Below are 18,315 nucleotides of genomic sequence, written 5' to 3' on the forward strand. Positions count from 1 at the left end.
CACACACACACACACACACACACACACTTACAGCCAGCTGGCACATGCTGATGGCTGATTTAGTGTTCTCTTTAAGAAGCAGGGCAGTGTTTAGGGGGGGGGGGGGTGATCACTTTAGTGGATCCTTCACGTTCAGACTCGTATTGCACTTGTTGTTGTGTGGGCATTGCATGACAATATACAGTATTCCTTGTACACAGCGTGGCATTGTCCCACCGCAACACACTCAAGTCAAAACACTCATACAAACACAAGTTGAGAAATCAAAGATGTGCTGGCAGCCAGCGGCATTCTTTCATGTCCAGTGCCAGTGGCATTTTTAGCCCATGGCAATGAGGAGAGGACCCTTGAAAGAAAGGTTAACGTTGACGCTCAAAATGTTGGCACTAGCATAGCACCCCATAGACCTTAGCTTGTTGAATAGGAGCTGCTGAGAGTCATGCCGGGAGCTGGTGCGCTTTATTTATTTGAAGGGTTTTTTATCATGTTTAACAGTTGGACCTTACATCTAAAGCCTGGCATTTACATGCCATAAAACTGCCATAGGAGCTGCCAAACTGTGTCACAGGTTTCCATGATAGATTACTCCCCAGTGATATAACAGGGTCGTGTTACCATTGTTGGTCATTTGCTTCACAGCTGATTATGTTTGAAGTAAGGACAGCTTCCTAGCATGTGATGTTGGCCCAGTAAAGCAACTAACATTAAGAGAGATACCAGTAAGTATGTCAGATGCTGTGTCCTGTCATCACCAAAGCCAGTGTCCGAGGATCTCATTGTGTCGGGCTACCTTATCAGTTATTGTAGATGGCATGACAGCTCTCAAAATGTCGGAATATACAGTATATCATTTTTTTAACCTCTAATGTAAGGTCTCTTAGTATCTAGAATTCCGAGTGCTGTCAATTACTGCATAGAAACACTGTGATATCATTGGACACGATTTAGCCCTCTTTTTCAGTTATGTAAGAAATAGGCCTAAGGACTTGTAAAAAGGACAACTTGGTGCACTTAGGGTATAAGTTGCGAGTTTGACACGGCACATTTAGCAAATAGTAATGTAGCCTATATTTACTCCTCCAAATGAAACATTCGAAAAAATGCACCCTAAAGCACAGCCCTTCTGAATTACATCTGGCGGTACGGCAGTGCGTTGATCACGTGATCAACCTCAGGTATACTAGGCCTACAGTTAACGTAAAGACAGCATGACATTTCTGTGGACCGGCCAGGTCACTTTCTGTGTGGCACTCTCCAGTGGACGTGTATCTGCCCCTCAGTGTGAAACTACACATTCTTGTTGTGTATCCAGTGATCTGGCCCACAGTGTGAAACTACACATTCCTGTTGTGTATCCAGTGATCTGGCCCACAGTGTGAAACTACACATTCTTGTTGTGTATCCAGTGATCTGGCCCACAGTGTGAAACTACACATTCTTGTTGTGTATCCAGTGATCTGGCCCACAGTGTGAAACTACACATTCCTGTTGTGTATCCAGTGATCTTCATTTTTAGAGGACAATGCTCTAACCAGTTTATCCCTTCTGGCAAATCCCACCCTTCCACAGTCCTGTTTTAGGCAGCCTGAACTTGACCTACATCGCAAATACACACAAACACACACACACACACACACACACACACACACACACACACACACACACACACACACACACACACACACACACACACTACTGAACCCACATACTAATACACTTGCCTGACCTACATCACAAAATGTAGCAAAGCCCAGTGTGTGCTTGTGTCAGCACCCCATAATTGTTGTTTCTCAGCAAACTCTCACCTGTCCTTCCTCTGCGATCGTGTTGACAGCATGTTCTCATCATTTAAGTCAAAGTTAATGGTTCAATACCTAACTGATCTGAAGGGCTGATTTGGGTTATACATATGTCTGATGTCAGGGTATGTGTGTTTGTATTAATGGCCATGGAGATTTGGTCGTGTGTTGGGGGGTTGTGTGTGTGAGAGAGTTTAAGTGAGTGAGTGAGGATCATGTGTATGTTTATATGTGTGTGAGTATCTGTTTATGTGTGTGTGTGTGTGTGTGTGTGTTTTTCAGCTTGAGGAGGGCGAGGCGTTGGCTCAGAGTGTAGTTATCATGGCAGAAGAAGCAGGAGAATCTCTTCCCAGGGCGCACCTGGCTGTGGGACTGTGCTGCAGCTTGAGGGCATCTGACGGTAAGAGATCACCAGTGGACACAAGAGATCACCAGTGGACACAAGAGATCACTAGTGTGTGTGTGTGTCTGTGTGTGTTAATACATGTGGACCTCAAGGAGATCAGATAACATGATCAGATCAGAGAATGTGCTTCAGTATTTAATGTTTTTTTGATGATAAATGTACATTCAAGTCATTGTGTGTGTTTGTTCCAGCCTCTCTGAAGTTTGAACGGGATGAATTCAATCAACGGGCACTTCAGGAATTACAGAAGTATGTGTGTGTGTGTCTGTGTACATAGGAATGTGTGTGTGTGTTTGTGTGTGTGCAGATCTCTCAGGGGGAGAGAGAAACATGTGCATATTAAATGTGTGTATTCATCTTTATACGTTTATGTATGTATTTCTTTTATGTTCTTTTCAGTGAGTGTGAGTGAGTTTATGGGTGGGACATCTGTGTGTGATGGTGCATCCAACTCTGTTTGTTCAAGTTCATAGAATGTGCATGTTTCTCTCTCTCTCTCTCTCTGTGTGTGTGTGTGTGTATGAACACAACAGAAGTGTGTATGTGGGCATGCACATGTGTGTATATCTGTTTGAGTGTGTGTGTTTTAAATGTGTGTGTTTCATCCTCTGCAGGGCTCATGCACTAGACCCTCAGGATCCCCAGATTGCTCTCTACCTCGCCATGCAGCTTGCACTGGTCAGGCAGGTCAGTCACACACTCACACCATTTATCTGATGGATTCGACACTTTTATTTCCTTTGATTTCCTTTATTGTCTTTATTTACTTCCTCAGTTTTCCTGAAGACTTCTCATGTATTTTTTTTCAATATTAAATGCTTTACATAGAGTTTTCATAGAGTCTCGTTAACAAAAAGTGATCCTGACTAGAGGTTGTCCACAGGTGAAAAAGTGTTTGGATAGGAAGGGTTCTGATTATGCCTTCAAAGATTTGCTTTTAGATAAAAGCCAGCCTGATTGCATGTATGTTCTAAGAGCCCGTGCCTGTTGCCTTATCGTTGTGCTTTCCACCATGTGTGTATGAGTGTATCCATCCATTTTGGCTCCTCTGACCTCCGCTTGTGCTCCATTTTGGCTCTGGCGTGTGGCGGTTTCCTCAGGTGTCAGCTGCGATGGAGCCACTGCAGATGGCACTGGCTCTGCGCAGCGATGAGCTGCACTCCCTCCACCTGCTGGTCCTGCTGCTGAGCGCCCAGAAGCACGAGCAGCATGCCCTCGACACAGTCGCACTTGCCCTCAGCCAGCACCCCGAAAACTTCAAGTAAGAGCAGTGTGTGTGAGTGTGTGCAACATGCCCCAGCATACTCACCCTCAGCAGGTACCCCAAAACCTAACAGTAAGAGGAGTGAAAATGTGGGTATTTGTGTTTCATCTAGGCCAAGAGGAGTCACTGGTTTAGAGAGGGAGGGGTAAAGGAATTGATTGACAAGTCTGAAAGAGAGGAGTGCATAGAGAGAGAGAGAGAGAGAGAGAGAGAGAGAGAGAGAAGATTGCAGATGAAGGGATTATCACTGTTGTAAGCCATATGCCTCAGGATGTGCCCATCACCACTGCTTCAGCAGAATGAGATGGAGTCTGCATGCACAGTCACGCAAGGAGTTGAGTGCATGTTGGGTAAACACACACACACACACACATAAATACACACTCTCACGCACACACACTTTCACACACACACTTTCACACACACACATACTCCCACGCATGCACGCATGCACATATGACACACTTACTAATGAAGGCACACTGAAAACCTCCCCTGCTGAAAAGGGCATTGCTGTTGTCAGAGCATCAGCTGAGCTAATGAGAGGCTGTGAGCGGCAGGTTGGTGTGTTTGTCTCGCCCTGTTCCAGATGCCCACTGTGTCCTCCCCCTGACAGGCAGGCAGGGGGGCCCAGGGGTAAATATCAGAGCAGTCAGAGGCACTTATTATGACAAGGAGCAGGAGGCTTTAACAGCCTGGCGTGACGAGACACAACCCCGAGACAGTGATGGAAGACATACACACACACACACACACACACACACACACACACTCACTCTCTAAAGTCTCTCTCTCTCTCTCTCTCTCTCTCTCACACACTCACACACACACACACAGGGTGACAAGAGGAGACGGAACCCTGAGGCAGTAACAGAAGACTAACTACATGCACACAGACACACACACACATGCACTGGTCTGTGCTCACACACACACACACACACACACACACACACACACGCACACACACACACACTCTTTATCAGGCTGGGGACAGAACCCTGACAGTAATGGAAGACAAACCAGATGCACACACACATATACACACAGACTTCAACAGCCTGACAAGGTGAGAGGCAACCCCTAGATCCTGGTGGAAAGCAAACTGCATGTACAAGCGTTTACACATACGCACATACACACACACACATTTTAAAAGAGCCATGGGACATTCATCTGTTATAAACTACTTACTACTTCTTACATAAACACACACAGGTACACACTGAAACACATATGCATACACACACACTGAGACACACACTTTAACGGGCTGACATGACCTTGGGCTGCTCTGGGACCCTAATTGGAGACTGAGCAATGAGTGGGATACAACACACACACACACACACACACGCACACACACGTACTGGCATCCTACACTCACACATGAACTGACAGTACAATCTACACCTCACACACATACACAATCACACACACACACAAACTGACAACCCCAAACAAATACCCATGCACAAGGACACATGTGCACACAGCGAACTCATACACACAAATGAATGCCCAGACAAATGCACAATCTGTACAAACATGCACAGAATAATTTACACAATTGTTTTGACTCACAGATATACACACGCCCATAACCTGCAACCTGCTGTTCAGATACACGCAGACACATAACTGTAGCAAAAAGTACAAGGAAGCTAATCACACACACACACACACACACAGAGAGAGAGAGAGAAAGGGAGAGAGAAGGAAAGCAGTGAGTTTGAGTGGGCGACGTCTCATGCTGCTGCTCAGTCATCCGTATGTGAAGCAGTTTCCCCTCGACACAGACTGTCTGGGTAGTATTCAAGTGTGTGTGCATGTGTGTGTATGTGTGTGTGTGATAGAAAGAAAAAGAAAGAGTGTGAGTTTGTGTGTATCTCTGCGAGAGAGAGGATGGTCGGTCTGAGTCCACTCAATCAAGTATAATTGGGTTAGTCTTCAGCTCAGTGAAGCAGGGTGCCAGAAATGTCATCCCCTACCCCCAGACACACACACACACACACACACACACACACACACACACACAACCTGCTTTGTTTTCTTTGTGTCTCTATTTCTACATCAAAATAACATCAGAAGAAGTCATTAGATACTTCTTGCTGTGGAGTTAGTATCGAGCACCAGAATACAGAACAGTGTCTACAACTACACAATACTGATGATGAGGATGACTGATGAAGACTGAACTCATGTCTCCCCCCCCTGCCTCTCTTTCTCTGTTGCTATTTTTTCCCTTTTTCTTTCTCTTCCTCCCTCTCTCTCTTCCCCCTTATCTTCCTCCCTCTCTTTCTCTTCCCGTCTTTTTCTCTCTCTTTCTTTATCTCTCTCTCTCTCTCTCTTTCTCAGTCTTCTCTTCACAAAGGTGAAACTTGAAGAGGTGGTGTGTGGCACTGCAGTGGCTCTACAGACCTGTGAGGACATGCTTCAGATGTGGCAGAGCCGCTATGACTGTACACGGTCCAGGTGTGTGTGTGTGTGCGTGTGCGTGTGTGCTTGCGTGCGTGCGTGTGTGGGCACGCATGTGTTTGTCAGAAAGACAAAGAAGAGAGTTAAAATCGAATAGCATAGAGAGAAAGTGTGCACATTTATGCACCCTTATGTGTGTGTTATATTTGTTATATTTCAGTTTCTTGTCTTTATTTATTTATTTATTCATTGTGTGTGTGTGTGTGTGTGTGTGTGTGTGTGTGTGTGTGTGTGTGTGTGTGTGTGTGTGTGTGTGTGTGTGTGTGTGTGTGTGTGTGTGTGTGTGTGTTACAGTGAGGCAGATGACACTAGCAGTATCCCCCCACCAGAACCTGGCCACCTCAGCCGGAAACCCAGTGGCCTCCATCTGACCCTACCAGATTTTCAGGAGACAGAGACTGGTGAGTGTGTGTGTGTGTGTGTGTGTGTGTGTGTGTGTGTGTGTGTGTGTGTGTGGGTGAGTATCTGAGTGGGTCATATGTGTTAACGTCTGTCCTCCTCTCTCTCCCCTCTGGCAGGTTCTCAGAGTGCTCCCTCATTGGCTGTCTCCCGTCTGGAGGCCGCAATGTCTGAGGTGTCAGTGTTAAGCTCCGCCCACAGACAAGGCCCCGCCTACATCTGGACCACCCTAGAACGCATATGGCTGCAAGCAGGTGACTGACAGTTCAGCGCTTCAGCGCTTCCATATGTAGCTGGTATTAATGATGAACGGGAATGGAAACAGAAAGGATAAAAAGTGGCCATTTCATTTTGATCATCTCTAAATTAAAGTACATAATTTACAAACAGGACCACATTGACTTCATTTACCAACAGAGCGACGTTGCAGCAGCATATTATTCGACAAACTGTGGCCGCCTGCAGTCAAATTAGATCTGATGAGAATTTAGTGAATTTTCACATTTTCACGTTTGCTGTGTGACTTTGTATGTGTGTGTGAGATAGATTGTGTGTGTATGTGTGTATGACCTTGCCCTCCGGTGGCTCCCAGCATTCCTGTGTGGTTTGAGACATTTCCGCTTGCTAATCGGGCACTTCCTGATTTTCTACATGAACGAAAACAACCACACACACACACGCACACACACACACACACATACACATCAGTAATCACACAACTTAACGCACACTCTCAAATCAGTGCCGCCAAACACTCTTTTATGCCCACACATGCACACACACACACATTTGTGTCAGTACATCCCCAGTGACACCCACACACTCAGTCACAGACATTTTCAGATAGACACACACACACACACACACACACATTGTTACCTCACTCACTCACACTGACATGTACACAAACTCACTCTTACATTATTTAACACATAGCTCACACACTGCCAGATACACATATTCTCATATTAGTAGGCCTAAACAAGCAAATTAGATCCAGGGTTCTCGTTAACTACAGCCTCTGCCAACCACATACCAACTGGCATTATTAAATGCATACCTGAATCACAACCAGAAACACACACCCTCACATCCCAATACTGTACTCACATCCAGAGATGCATACACTGCCTCTTCATGCCTAAATGAAAAAAAAGCATGGGAAAAAAACCTGGATGCAGCTACACGCACACTCTCTCACATGCATGCACACACACTCTCTCACATGCATGCACACACACATACATATAAACAAGAATGAGCTTGCACTCACACACACACACACACACACACACACACACACACACACACACGCAAACACAGTTCTGTCTGTGTTATGTGTTCCTCTTTAGCAGCGCCCTGGTTCCAGCTCTCTCCTCGGTTGGTCACTTTAGATGCCCTGGGCAGTGTCCAGGGGCAGCCACTTAACTGGCCCCTGATTGGTCAGTTCAGGGCATGGGGCAGGGCTCAGTCACAGGCAACTAAGGCAGAGCCTGAGGCAGAGGCAGCAGCCAATAGCCTTATTTGGACAAGAGAGCCCACGCTCTGCATTTTGTTTACGTGTGTGTGTGTGTGTGTGTGTGTGTGTGTGTGTGTGTGTGTGTGTGTGTGTGTGTGTGTGTGTGTGTGTGTGTGTGTGTGTGTGAGTGTGAGAGAGAGAGATTATGTGTTGTTTGCTTGAACATCAGCATACACATGCTAAGTTTTCACTTATGTAACCCTGTCATCTTGTATTATGACCAAAAATAAAACAGAATACCTGTGTGTGTGTGTGTGTGTGTGTGTGTGTGTGTGTGTGTGTGTGTGTGTGTGTGTGTGTGTGTCCCTCAGGCGAGCTCTTTATGGCTGAGGGCCGTCTGAAGGAGGCCCAGTTCTGCGTGCAGGAGGCCGGCACCCTCTTCCCCTCTTCCCACTCGGTGCTGCTGCTGAGGGGGAGGCTGGCCGAGCAGCGGGGCAACCTCCTGGAGGCCAAGAGCCTCTACGATGAGGCCGCCGCCATCAACCCGCACGGACACCATATACTACTGCACCTGGTAGAGTACACACACAGCACAAACACAAACACACACACACACACACACACACACACACACACACACTTAAAGCAGCAATACGGAGTTCTGTTCAAAAACTAGTAAGCTAACTACCTAAAAGGCATGCAAAAACCTTGCAAACACCACCAACAGCCCAGTTGACACCGATAGAAGCTTGCCAACACACGAACTGGTGTCTTTTGAAAGCTTTTCTTCCATTTCTGCAAGGGGTTCCAGCCCGTTACACAGAACTACATAGGGCATACTACTACTCCTCCTTACCAAGTGTGTAAGTGTCCTTGAGCAAGACACTGAACCCCTAACTGCTCCTGATGTATAAATGCAAAATTCCTTGTAAGTCGCTTTGGATAAAAGCATCTGCTAAATGACTAAATGTAAATGTAAATATCTTGGATGGCTAGTGGGGAAGACAGAGGTGTTTATCTGTCCTTCACATGACCATATGCTATCAAAATGAATGTGAGGATAGTACCAAAACTAGTTGCCTATAAAACCATACCTCAAAAAGTGTAAAATTGTTGCATAGTGTTACTTTAAGAAATAGAACACAAGAGGGTGTTATTGTGATATAACATCATGGCTCTGAGATGGCACAAGGCAAGGGTTGTGTTACGAGCCATAACAAGGCCAGCTATATAGCTATAGCTAGTATGCTACTTAGCTGCCTGTCTCAGGAAATCTCTGCAGAGACCATAGCTGTTCTGAATCCCTTCTCTATATTCCGTTCACTCTGTATGTCTGTGTTTTCTTTACTCTGTTCTCTGTGAAACTGTAGTTTCTTTCCCATGGTCTCCAATTGCCATGGTTACAACAGTGAGTCTGCTCTTTCTCTAGAAGCACCAAACAAGGGGATTTCCCCACCCTCTCAAATACACACAAACGCATCAGACCAACGTACTTACACATGTGGCCATGGGCGTAACCCCACCTCCTAATGTCCAGATGTTATACTAGGGAGTTTTAATGTTGCCGCTGTTGTCTTTGTGGGTTTTTTGAGGGGATTTATGTTGTGGGCTGGAATTGGACTACAGCCAGCAGGTGGAACAGTGACCTTTGACCTGGAGAAAACATGATGCAAGTGACCACATGGACCTCATGTGTTTATTTATAAAATACAGTATAGATAACTTGGTGAACCACAGGGCAGTAATATTATGTCTATAAGAGAATATATTCACAAACGCATTATAAATATAAAATACATCAAGGCCCATGTCATTTATTATTTATGTTAACTTCATATGGCTGTAGAGGAGAGCCACTCATGAAGTCCTTTTGTTGTCTTCCGTCAGATATCAACAGTGTGAGTCTGTAATATTTATCATGGAGGGAGAAGCCTTCCACACTGATGAGAGAGAGGCTGCCACTCTCACATCTCAGGGGACCTTTCAGAGAGGAGGATAGGGAGAGATCGAGAGAGGAGAGAGGGAGGGAGAAAGGGAAAGAGGACGGATATATAGAAGGGAAGGAAAGAGAGAAGAAGAGTGAGAAAGGGAGGGAGAGAGATATAGTATAAAAGCAAGGAAAACGGCAAATATGAAGAGAGAGCGAGAAATAGCAGAGGGAAGGGGGTATATTTCTGAGTAAATTTAAGTGACCTGTTGTCTGACCAAATACATATGTGCACACACACACACACACACACACACACACCTCTAATGGTGGCCATGGGGCTCGGTCCTTACACAGCCTAGCTCTCTCCGCCTGCTCTATTTTACACATTCAGTATAGAGTATATGACTCTGACTCCCCTATGAATCATGCTTTGATGTGTGTGTGTGTGTGTGTGTGTGTGTGTGTGTGTGTGTGTGTGTGTGTGTGTGTGTGTGTGTGTGTGTGTGTGTGTGTGTGTGTGTGTGTGTGTGTGTGTGTGTGTGTGTGTGTGTGTGTGTGATATGAAATGCAGAGTGAGTCAGTGCCTGGGCCACCTGGTTATATATTTTGGGCTGAGAGGAATAAGTGAAGGGCCTGGAGTGGTGTAGGGAAGGGAGAAGAGGAGAATAAGAGAGGAGAACGGAGAGAGGACGAGTAGAAAGGATAACAGCAAACCAACTGAAGCACTCTCACACACATACTCTCACACACACACTCACACTCACACCAACACACTCACACACGCTACCACATACACTCACACCTACAGGCCTCTCAACCATCAAAAGTAATGAGCCGCAGACCTCTGCTTCCTGGGAAAGGGGCATTCTGTGAGTTGGAGTATTCTAACCGATAGTTCACGGGGGAGGCCCTGGGATGATTAGATAATGCAGATACATTATTTATAACTCTGCTCTTCCACTGCTTTATGGCATCGCCTAGCAACGGAGAAAAATGCATTCTATTGAATAACACTTCTGATAATGAGCGAGAGATAGAGATATATGTGTGTGTGTGTACACAGTACTCAAAGGATTATGTGTGTGGAGAATATGCATACATATGCATATGACTGAGGGCATGTATGTGTATTTGCATTTGTATCTAAAATTGTACATTATACAGTTGTGCAGAGGATATAAGAATCTCTGAGGATGTTTGCATGTTTGTGTTTGTGTGTGTGTGTGTGTGTGTGTGTGTGTGTGTGTGTCTGGGATGGGTATCGTTAGGATTTTATCCATACTTAACAGCTAAGCAGCAACCCAACAGCTAAATTTACAATAATTTGCCCAATTTTAAAATATATGGCCAAACTAAGCACTATGAAAGATAAATAATCTGTGAATGTTCCTCAAAAGAATTAACGTTTTATTTAATTTAAGACTTCAATAGACCATGTCTATTTCTTAAACCTAAGAGACTTTGCAAAACCATCTTCAGGTTTCAGAACTGTAGACAAATGAGTTGAAATATTTATTTCATGAACACCAATAAACTCAGCAGAATGGGTGCGTGCTTGGGGCCTTACTTCATTAAGCACTAAATCCACTGATGAGCCATTGCTGACGCCAGAAAGGCATAATTGCAGCCTGTAGACCAGGGCTGCTCAAGAGGGTGCATGAGGACACACACACTTACTGTACATATGCACACACAAACAGACAAAGACACAGTAATACACACACACACACACGCAAAAGCAGATGAAGCCCATATATCAGGACTTCTAAATAGGCCATATAAGGACACCCACATATATTAACAACCATACAAAATCCTTTTGTGCTCAGACCTCATTCATATTTACATAACAAACAAAGGACCTTAAGTACTGTGTGTAAGAGAGTGTGTGTGTGTGTGTGTCAGAAAAACTGAGAAAGTCAGTGAAAGAGAGATTGTGTGTGTGCGTGCGTGAGGCTGCGTGCATACATCTATTGCTTGATGCTCTGACATTAGACTTTGCGGAGTACCCACCATCTTCTGTTCCTAATGGCCTCTGGCTGTAGAGTCTGTGTGTGCATGGAACTGGGTGGTGAGATGGTGTTTCTCTGTGTAGCACATAAATGTATGTGTGTGTGTGTGTGTGTCTGTGTTTGTATGTGAAAGAGAGACAGAGAAACCTACAGCTGTTATCTCCCCACATTCTTTTGAAAATAAACAAACTCTCACTGCCCTCACATCCCCCTAGTCATTCTGGCTCCCTTGTTAGGAGCTCTTCATTAGCGAGCATGTGTGTGTGCCCGTGTGTGTGGTTGCCTCAGCTCTGGTGCTGGAGTGGGGTTTGTTAGTGTGTGTTTCAGCTCGAGCGGTTGATGCCCTCTGACACTTGATATTTCTCTTGGCTGTTTCCTGCTCTTTTACTGTCTGCAGTAAGAGCTGCCCTTTACAAGGAGTTACTGAGGGCTTGTAAAACTCATCTCAACTCGTCTCTGTGTTTTTATTACTGTCACGTGTGTGTGTGTGTGTGTGTGTGTGTGTGTGTGTGTGTGTGTGTGTGTGTGTGTGTGTGTGTGAGACTGTACCAGATTTGTCCCTGCTGTTGTGCGTGTGTGTATACACAGGATTAGTTTAGATGCATCTCAGCAGTGTGTGCATAGCTGCAGGTTTGCAGGTGTGTATATCGTCAGGATAAGCTGGTTGTGTACATGGGCTGTGTGTCCCTGTCAGTGAGAGTGCAGTATTATTAGTATTTGTATGACCACAGGTATACTAATGTGTGTGTGTGTGTGTGTGTGTGTGTGTGTGCGTGTGTGCATATGTGTGTATTCTCATGGTAAGCTGCTGTTTTGTGAGTAGTGTGTGCATGTCTGCAGGTGTATTAAAATGCGTTTACTGGTATGTGTGCATGTATTGATGTTAGTGTGTGTGTATGCTTGTATGTATTGTCATGGTAAGCTGCTAGTATGTATGAGTTTGTGAGTATGTGCAAGTTCATTAATGTGTGTTTGTTGGTATGTGTGTGTGTGTGCGTGTGCACGTGTGCTTCCCCAGGGTAAGCTGCTGGTGCGCATGGGCCGTGTCTCCCTGGGTGAAAAGGTGCTGCGGGACGCGGTGCAGGCTCAGAGCACGTCGCACGAGGCCTGGAGCGGCCTGGGGGAGGCGCTAGAGAGCCGAGGCTGCAACCAGGCTCCAGATTGCTTCCTCACCGCCCTGGAGCTGGAGGCCAGCTGTCCCATCAGGCCTTTCACCATCATCCCCCGTGAACTTTGACCTCAGACACATGTATACTAGGACTGACGAGCATGTATATGCACACACACACACACACACACACACACACACACACACACACAGAATATTGAGAAGAGTATGGACACACCTGCACATACACACACTGAGATAAGAATGCACTTGCACACACACACACACACAGACAGGCGCACTACCATCTTCCACGATCACATGTTAACATTGACATATACACCACTAACTGTACAGCTCTCATGTACAATTGGGTATGCATACATACATAGATGTATAGATGTAAATGTATGGGTACACACACACACTTGCATATAACGCCACTTCATGTTGACAGACATACACACACAGTACACAATAGTACACATACAGAAAAACATATTGTCATATTCATATACAACTATATATGTCTTGCTGCTTGTTCACGATTGACCTCTTGTATACATCTGTATACACACTTAAGACTACTCACATCTAGCTGTGTATTCATCACAGCCTGTCTATTTCCCCCCCTCTCTGTCTGTCTCTCTCTTCACACACACACACACACAAAGATTTCCCATTCTCTCCCAGGAATTCATATAGCCATATTTCCCGTCCATTAATTCACTTTCGCCTCTCCAGCAAATCTCTCTGCATAATCCCAGATTATCTGCATTTTTAAAGTCCATTATCTGTGTGTGGGTTTGTGTTGGTATGTGTGTATGTATGTATGTGTGCACTACTCTACTGCAGCAGGGCTGCCCTACTCTGGATCATGTTTATGTTGTTGTGACTGTCTCTCTACCCCCCCCCCCCCCCCCAATACCTCCACCTCTGTCTCTCCTCTCTCCATAATGAATGCTTTTAAAACCAGCCCTCCGTGTGTGTGTGTGTGTGTGTGTGTGTGTGTGTGCGCTCTCTCTCTGTGTCTCATCCATGTCACTCACTCACTCACCCATGCTTAATCCTCATCAATACATAAAGCTATCATGGCAGCACCCCCCCCCCCCCCCCCCCTTCAGTCCCATGGCAGTAACTGATCTGGAAGGGCTTATGTAATGAAACGTAACGTGGTGGTAGGGGTGCCGGGTTGAGCTGAGCTCTCAGCGTCCCACTCACGGGGCCCGACCACACACAAGCGCTACTGGCCCGGCATGGGCAGACGGAGTCCGGTTCCCTAGCAGCAGTGCCTTGTTTTTTTATGGCCAGGGGAGGATGTGAGGGTAGTTGACCTGGGCTTGCCCTTACAGGAGAAAGAGCAGCTACGGTGATGTTAGTGTGTGTGTGTGTGCGTGTGTGTGCGTGGTGTTAGATATAATGAGAGCATTAGAAAATGAAGGTGTGTGTGTGCGTATGTATGTATGTGCGTATGTATGTATGCATGTATTTGAGTGTATGTTTATTGAGTTTGCGTGATTGTGTGTGTGTGCGTGCACGTGTGTCAGGCTTATTAAACAGATGACTGAGTCCATGTCAATGGTCTACTGGCTGTTATGTAATTGTTTTAAGAATGTCCCTTGAAGCTAAATGGATTTAATTGTCTGAGAACCTGACCTATACTGCTGTACCATGAACTGTACCTCTTCCTTCAGCTGAAAGCCCTACTCTTTATGAGCTGGTTTTTGCATACATAACAAATCTAGCCAAACCCAAAGATGCATCAAGGTTTAAATATGACATTTTGGAAAACAACTGATTCTAAAATGCATTAATTACCAGTTGAGCTATCGGTTTGGGGTTTTACTTATCGGTTTTGGTGGTTGGAAAATAAAGTAAACAAATGAATGATTTGTTAAAGATTAAGTCTATATTTCTTGTTTATATGGCGAGATGTGTATTTCAGTTGTGACGTGAAGTATATGTTATATAAGGAAACATAACAGAGTTCTTGTTAAAAGAAAAAAAACTCCTCCCTTCTGCGCCAAATTCAAAGACAACAACTAGCCAACATATAACTCTGCGTAGACACGACATATCTGACTTTGTCCAGAGCATCAAAAGATTGCATACATACAGCAATCAAAGTAACTTCTGAAAGTATTGAACAGTTATTGACCATCCTATGAATAATAATTGTCTCCTGTTGAGTTGTATGCTATGCTTGAGGCTCTTAAACCTGAAAGAGCAAATGTCCTCTGAGGGTGCTGTGGTGACTGCTGCTCGTGCTCAAAGCTGCCCCAGGTTCTGTACCTCCATAGAAAGACTCTTCACCTTTCTGCCATCTGATCCTACTGTCGTCAGTAGCAGTTGTTGAAGTATTGAGGTCACGACCATGACCATGTCACTGTGTTTGTACTATGTACTGAGCTATATTACTGTGATTGACCATTTTAGCTCATTTATGCGTTTTGGTATAATATAACTTGATTTGTTTCCAGATATTTTGAATATAACCACACTAGTTTTTGCCCATATATATAAGTACTGTATATAACATGTACAACAGCTCAGAAGCACGCATGACCAAGTTCACAGTTCACTTTCACTTAGTCTCTGAAGTTCCTGCAGTGTGTCTGGAGACTCTCTGCTCCTCCAGGGCAGCTTCACTGGCTCTTGCCTGGCCTCCACAGCACTCAGATTCACTCCTTGAGCTGTGGCAGCACACACACACGCACACACACACACACACACACACAAACAAAATATTCTCCCATTGGAAGTGACATTCACTTTGAGACCTGTGTGGAGCGTATATATTTTTGCTGTGTCAATATTTCTTATGCTGTGCTTTCCAATGATTCTATTTAATAAGAATAACAACTGGAAAATGGAAAAGTGAAGGATTGCTTAGTACGTGATGACATACATTTCAAATGTTGCATAGAGATGGTAACAACAGAAATGTCATTCATGTTCACGTACCCTCATTATCTGTCTTCAGACCCTCCACTAGGCGTTCACTTTCTCTCAGTTTGGTCTCCATCTGTGCCTTAATGTATCTGAGCTCCACTCTCTGCTCCACCATCAGAGCAGTAATCCGTCTCAGCACAGTGTGGATGTCAGGTGGGCAGCTTGGCCGAGGTGGAGGCCATGGTTCCCTGTTCTGCACCCATAACCTTGTTTTCTCCATTCTGACTGATGGTGACTCCTCAAAAGCTGCATCTCAGCCACACAGCAGCACCAGCAGGGCGCTAGTAGGCTTCATGATGATAGCAGAGGATTCTCTCTTCAGATATGTCACCTCTGATCTCTCGCTTCTGTATATTATGATCTGGTTAAATATTACAAAGGACTCAGCAAGCAAGCATGCAAGTTCTGCAATTCACGTTGGGTTTCCTCAATGGTACAGTGCTGTTATACAATACTATCTCAAATCTGGTCTTATAAAACGGCAAGACAAACAACTCAACGTCAAAGCCTTTTATAGACATAGCAAGGTTATCTACATATTCAGGTTCGAATAGCTTACCATATACATGACAAAGCTCAAGTCCAGTATAAAGATATTAAATATTGAGATAACCCTTTGAGAATGACCAACAGCATCAGATAACAAAGGTAATCAACTGGGGCAGAATTGTAATAATGAATGAATGGAGTAATAGTTTAAGTCCTACATTATGCTGACACCACTGGCCACAGCGCTGGCCCTTATAGTATTAACACAAATTATGTCAGTCATCCTGGTGTTCATGTGCATTAGATACCAGACTTGTATTGCTCATAGTCAGAGTATGCAGTGCAACACTACTTTGTAATGCTCGTCATAGTTTTAGTTCAAACGTTTAGTCCTGTTTAATAAGCCGTAACGAGGTTCCCCTTTATGAGTCTTTCCTCATTTTTTTACTTCCCACTTGCTACTGGTTTAACTGGTTCTTCTGCGGTACTGGATGGTAGTTCAGCCACACACTTGCCTGTTGTCCTACTGTGCATTGCTGTTATTCGTAACCTTCCAAGGGACAGTGGATGGAGCACAGCACATTTATAGTGATGTAAGAAGCAGTATCTATTCAATCCATGAAGCAACTATTCAGTAAATACAGTACAAATCAAGAAATGCGAGGCACAGAAACAGCTCTTCCCTAAGATGGTGTCGGCTTTCAGACATTTTCCATGAAACTGCTGTGTATGTGTATGATGTGTATGGTGTGTTTGTGTGTGTGTGTCTGTGTGTGTGTATGCATGCATGTACACTACCATTCAAATGTTTGGAATCACTGAGAAATGTTTTTGACCATCTAATTTTTGTCAATTAAAATGTAATCAAATTATTTTAGCTCAGTGTAGACGGTTAATGTTGTAAATTACTATTTTCAGCTGCCTGGAAACTGATGATTTTGAATGGAATCTCTACAACCGTCACTCCTGTGTCCTTGTTTTTCTGTGTTTTTCATTTTCTGCAACCATCACCTCTGTGTTTCAATTGCACACGATGTTATCTAATCCTAAATTATCATGTTAAAGGGCTAATTCATCATTAGAAATCCATTTTGTCTGTTCATCTGAAAACTAATATGCTGTTCAATAAAAACAGCCCTTTTGGGGTACTTGAGCATCTGGAGCATCAGCACTTGTGCATTTGATTATGGTCTAAAAATGATCAGAAAGAAAGAAAGCTTTCCACTGAGACTCACGTCCAATCTATTGTTCTATTGTCTATTGTTCTTCTCAGAAAAGAAGGCTCTTCATTACTGACGAAGAAACTGAAGATAACTCTCAAAGCTGTAAATCAAATCCTTCACAGAACATGTTTTACAGGCTCTACCTTCACAAACTAGTTCTAGCTAAGCTAGTCAGAGGAGTAACTCTAATTTGGGAAACAGATACCTGACAGGTCCTCAGCTGGCAGCTTTATTCAATAGTACCCACCAGTCTCATCTCCAACAGTGAAGGGGATCTGGAATGCTGGCCTGCTAGGTAGTTTCAAAAAGGAAAGAAAATGAAAGGTGCTTATATCATATATAGACATTGTGAGGTACATCACAAAAGAGAAGATACTGGAGGGGTGCTTAACACCACCTGTCAAGATCGATAGAGGAGCCATTACATACAATTTCAGTTTTTCATCCAACAGGACTATGACCCAAAGCACTGCACCAAATCATTCAAGACCTTTTTAATAATAATAATAATATAATAATAAAACTTTATTTATATAGCACCGTTCATGCAAAAGAATGCAGCTCAAAGTGCTTTAAGAAAGATGCAGTCCAGCTTCAATGATACAAAAGTTGCAATTGCTGCAAATGGAGGAGCCTAGATAGGAATATAGTTTCACTACCTTATCTGACAAAGAAAACGTGTCATTTTCTGCATGGGTCCAAACTTTTGCACAGTAGTCTGTGTGTGTGGGTGCATGCATGACTGTGTGTGTGTCTAAAGATGCGTGCGTCTGTGTGTGTGTGTGTGTGTCTGAAG

The 18,315-nt window shown here is 44.3% G+C and overlaps 1 protein-coding gene across 2 annotated transcripts in view; it reads left to right on the plus strand.

The window, feature by feature from the left end:
• ttc7a (tetratricopeptide repeat domain 7A) overlaps nucleotides 1-14,747 on the plus strand; it is a 34,121-nt gene extending 19,374 nt beyond the window's left edge. For both annotated transcript variants that reach the window (XM_031578540.2, XM_012827277.3), the window contains exons 13-21: nucleotides 2,082-2,199; nucleotides 2,397-2,454; nucleotides 2,820-2,892; nucleotides 3,306-3,466; nucleotides 5,828-5,944; nucleotides 6,242-6,348; nucleotides 6,466-6,600; nucleotides 8,177-8,379; nucleotides 12,766-14,747. In XM_031578540.2, the coding sequence (XP_031434400.1) occupies nucleotides 2,082-2,199; nucleotides 2,397-2,454; nucleotides 2,820-2,892; nucleotides 3,306-3,466; nucleotides 5,828-5,944; nucleotides 6,242-6,348; nucleotides 6,466-6,600; nucleotides 8,177-8,379; nucleotides 12,766-12,984 (1,191 nt within the window). In that variant the 3' untranslated portion in view covers nucleotides 12,985-14,747. The remainder of the gene's footprint in view (nucleotides 1-2,081; nucleotides 2,200-2,396; nucleotides 2,455-2,819; nucleotides 2,893-3,305; nucleotides 3,467-5,827; nucleotides 5,945-6,241; nucleotides 6,349-6,465; nucleotides 6,601-8,176; nucleotides 8,380-12,765) is intronic.
• The last annotated feature ends 3,568 nt before the right edge of the window (nucleotides 14,748-18,315 follow it).

Source organism: Clupea harengus, chromosome 13 (genome assembly GCF_900700415.2).
Source record: "Clupea harengus chromosome 13, Ch_v2.0.2, whole genome shotgun sequence".
Lineage (NCBI taxonomy): Eukaryota > Metazoa > Chordata > Actinopteri > Clupeiformes > Clupeidae > Clupea > Clupea harengus.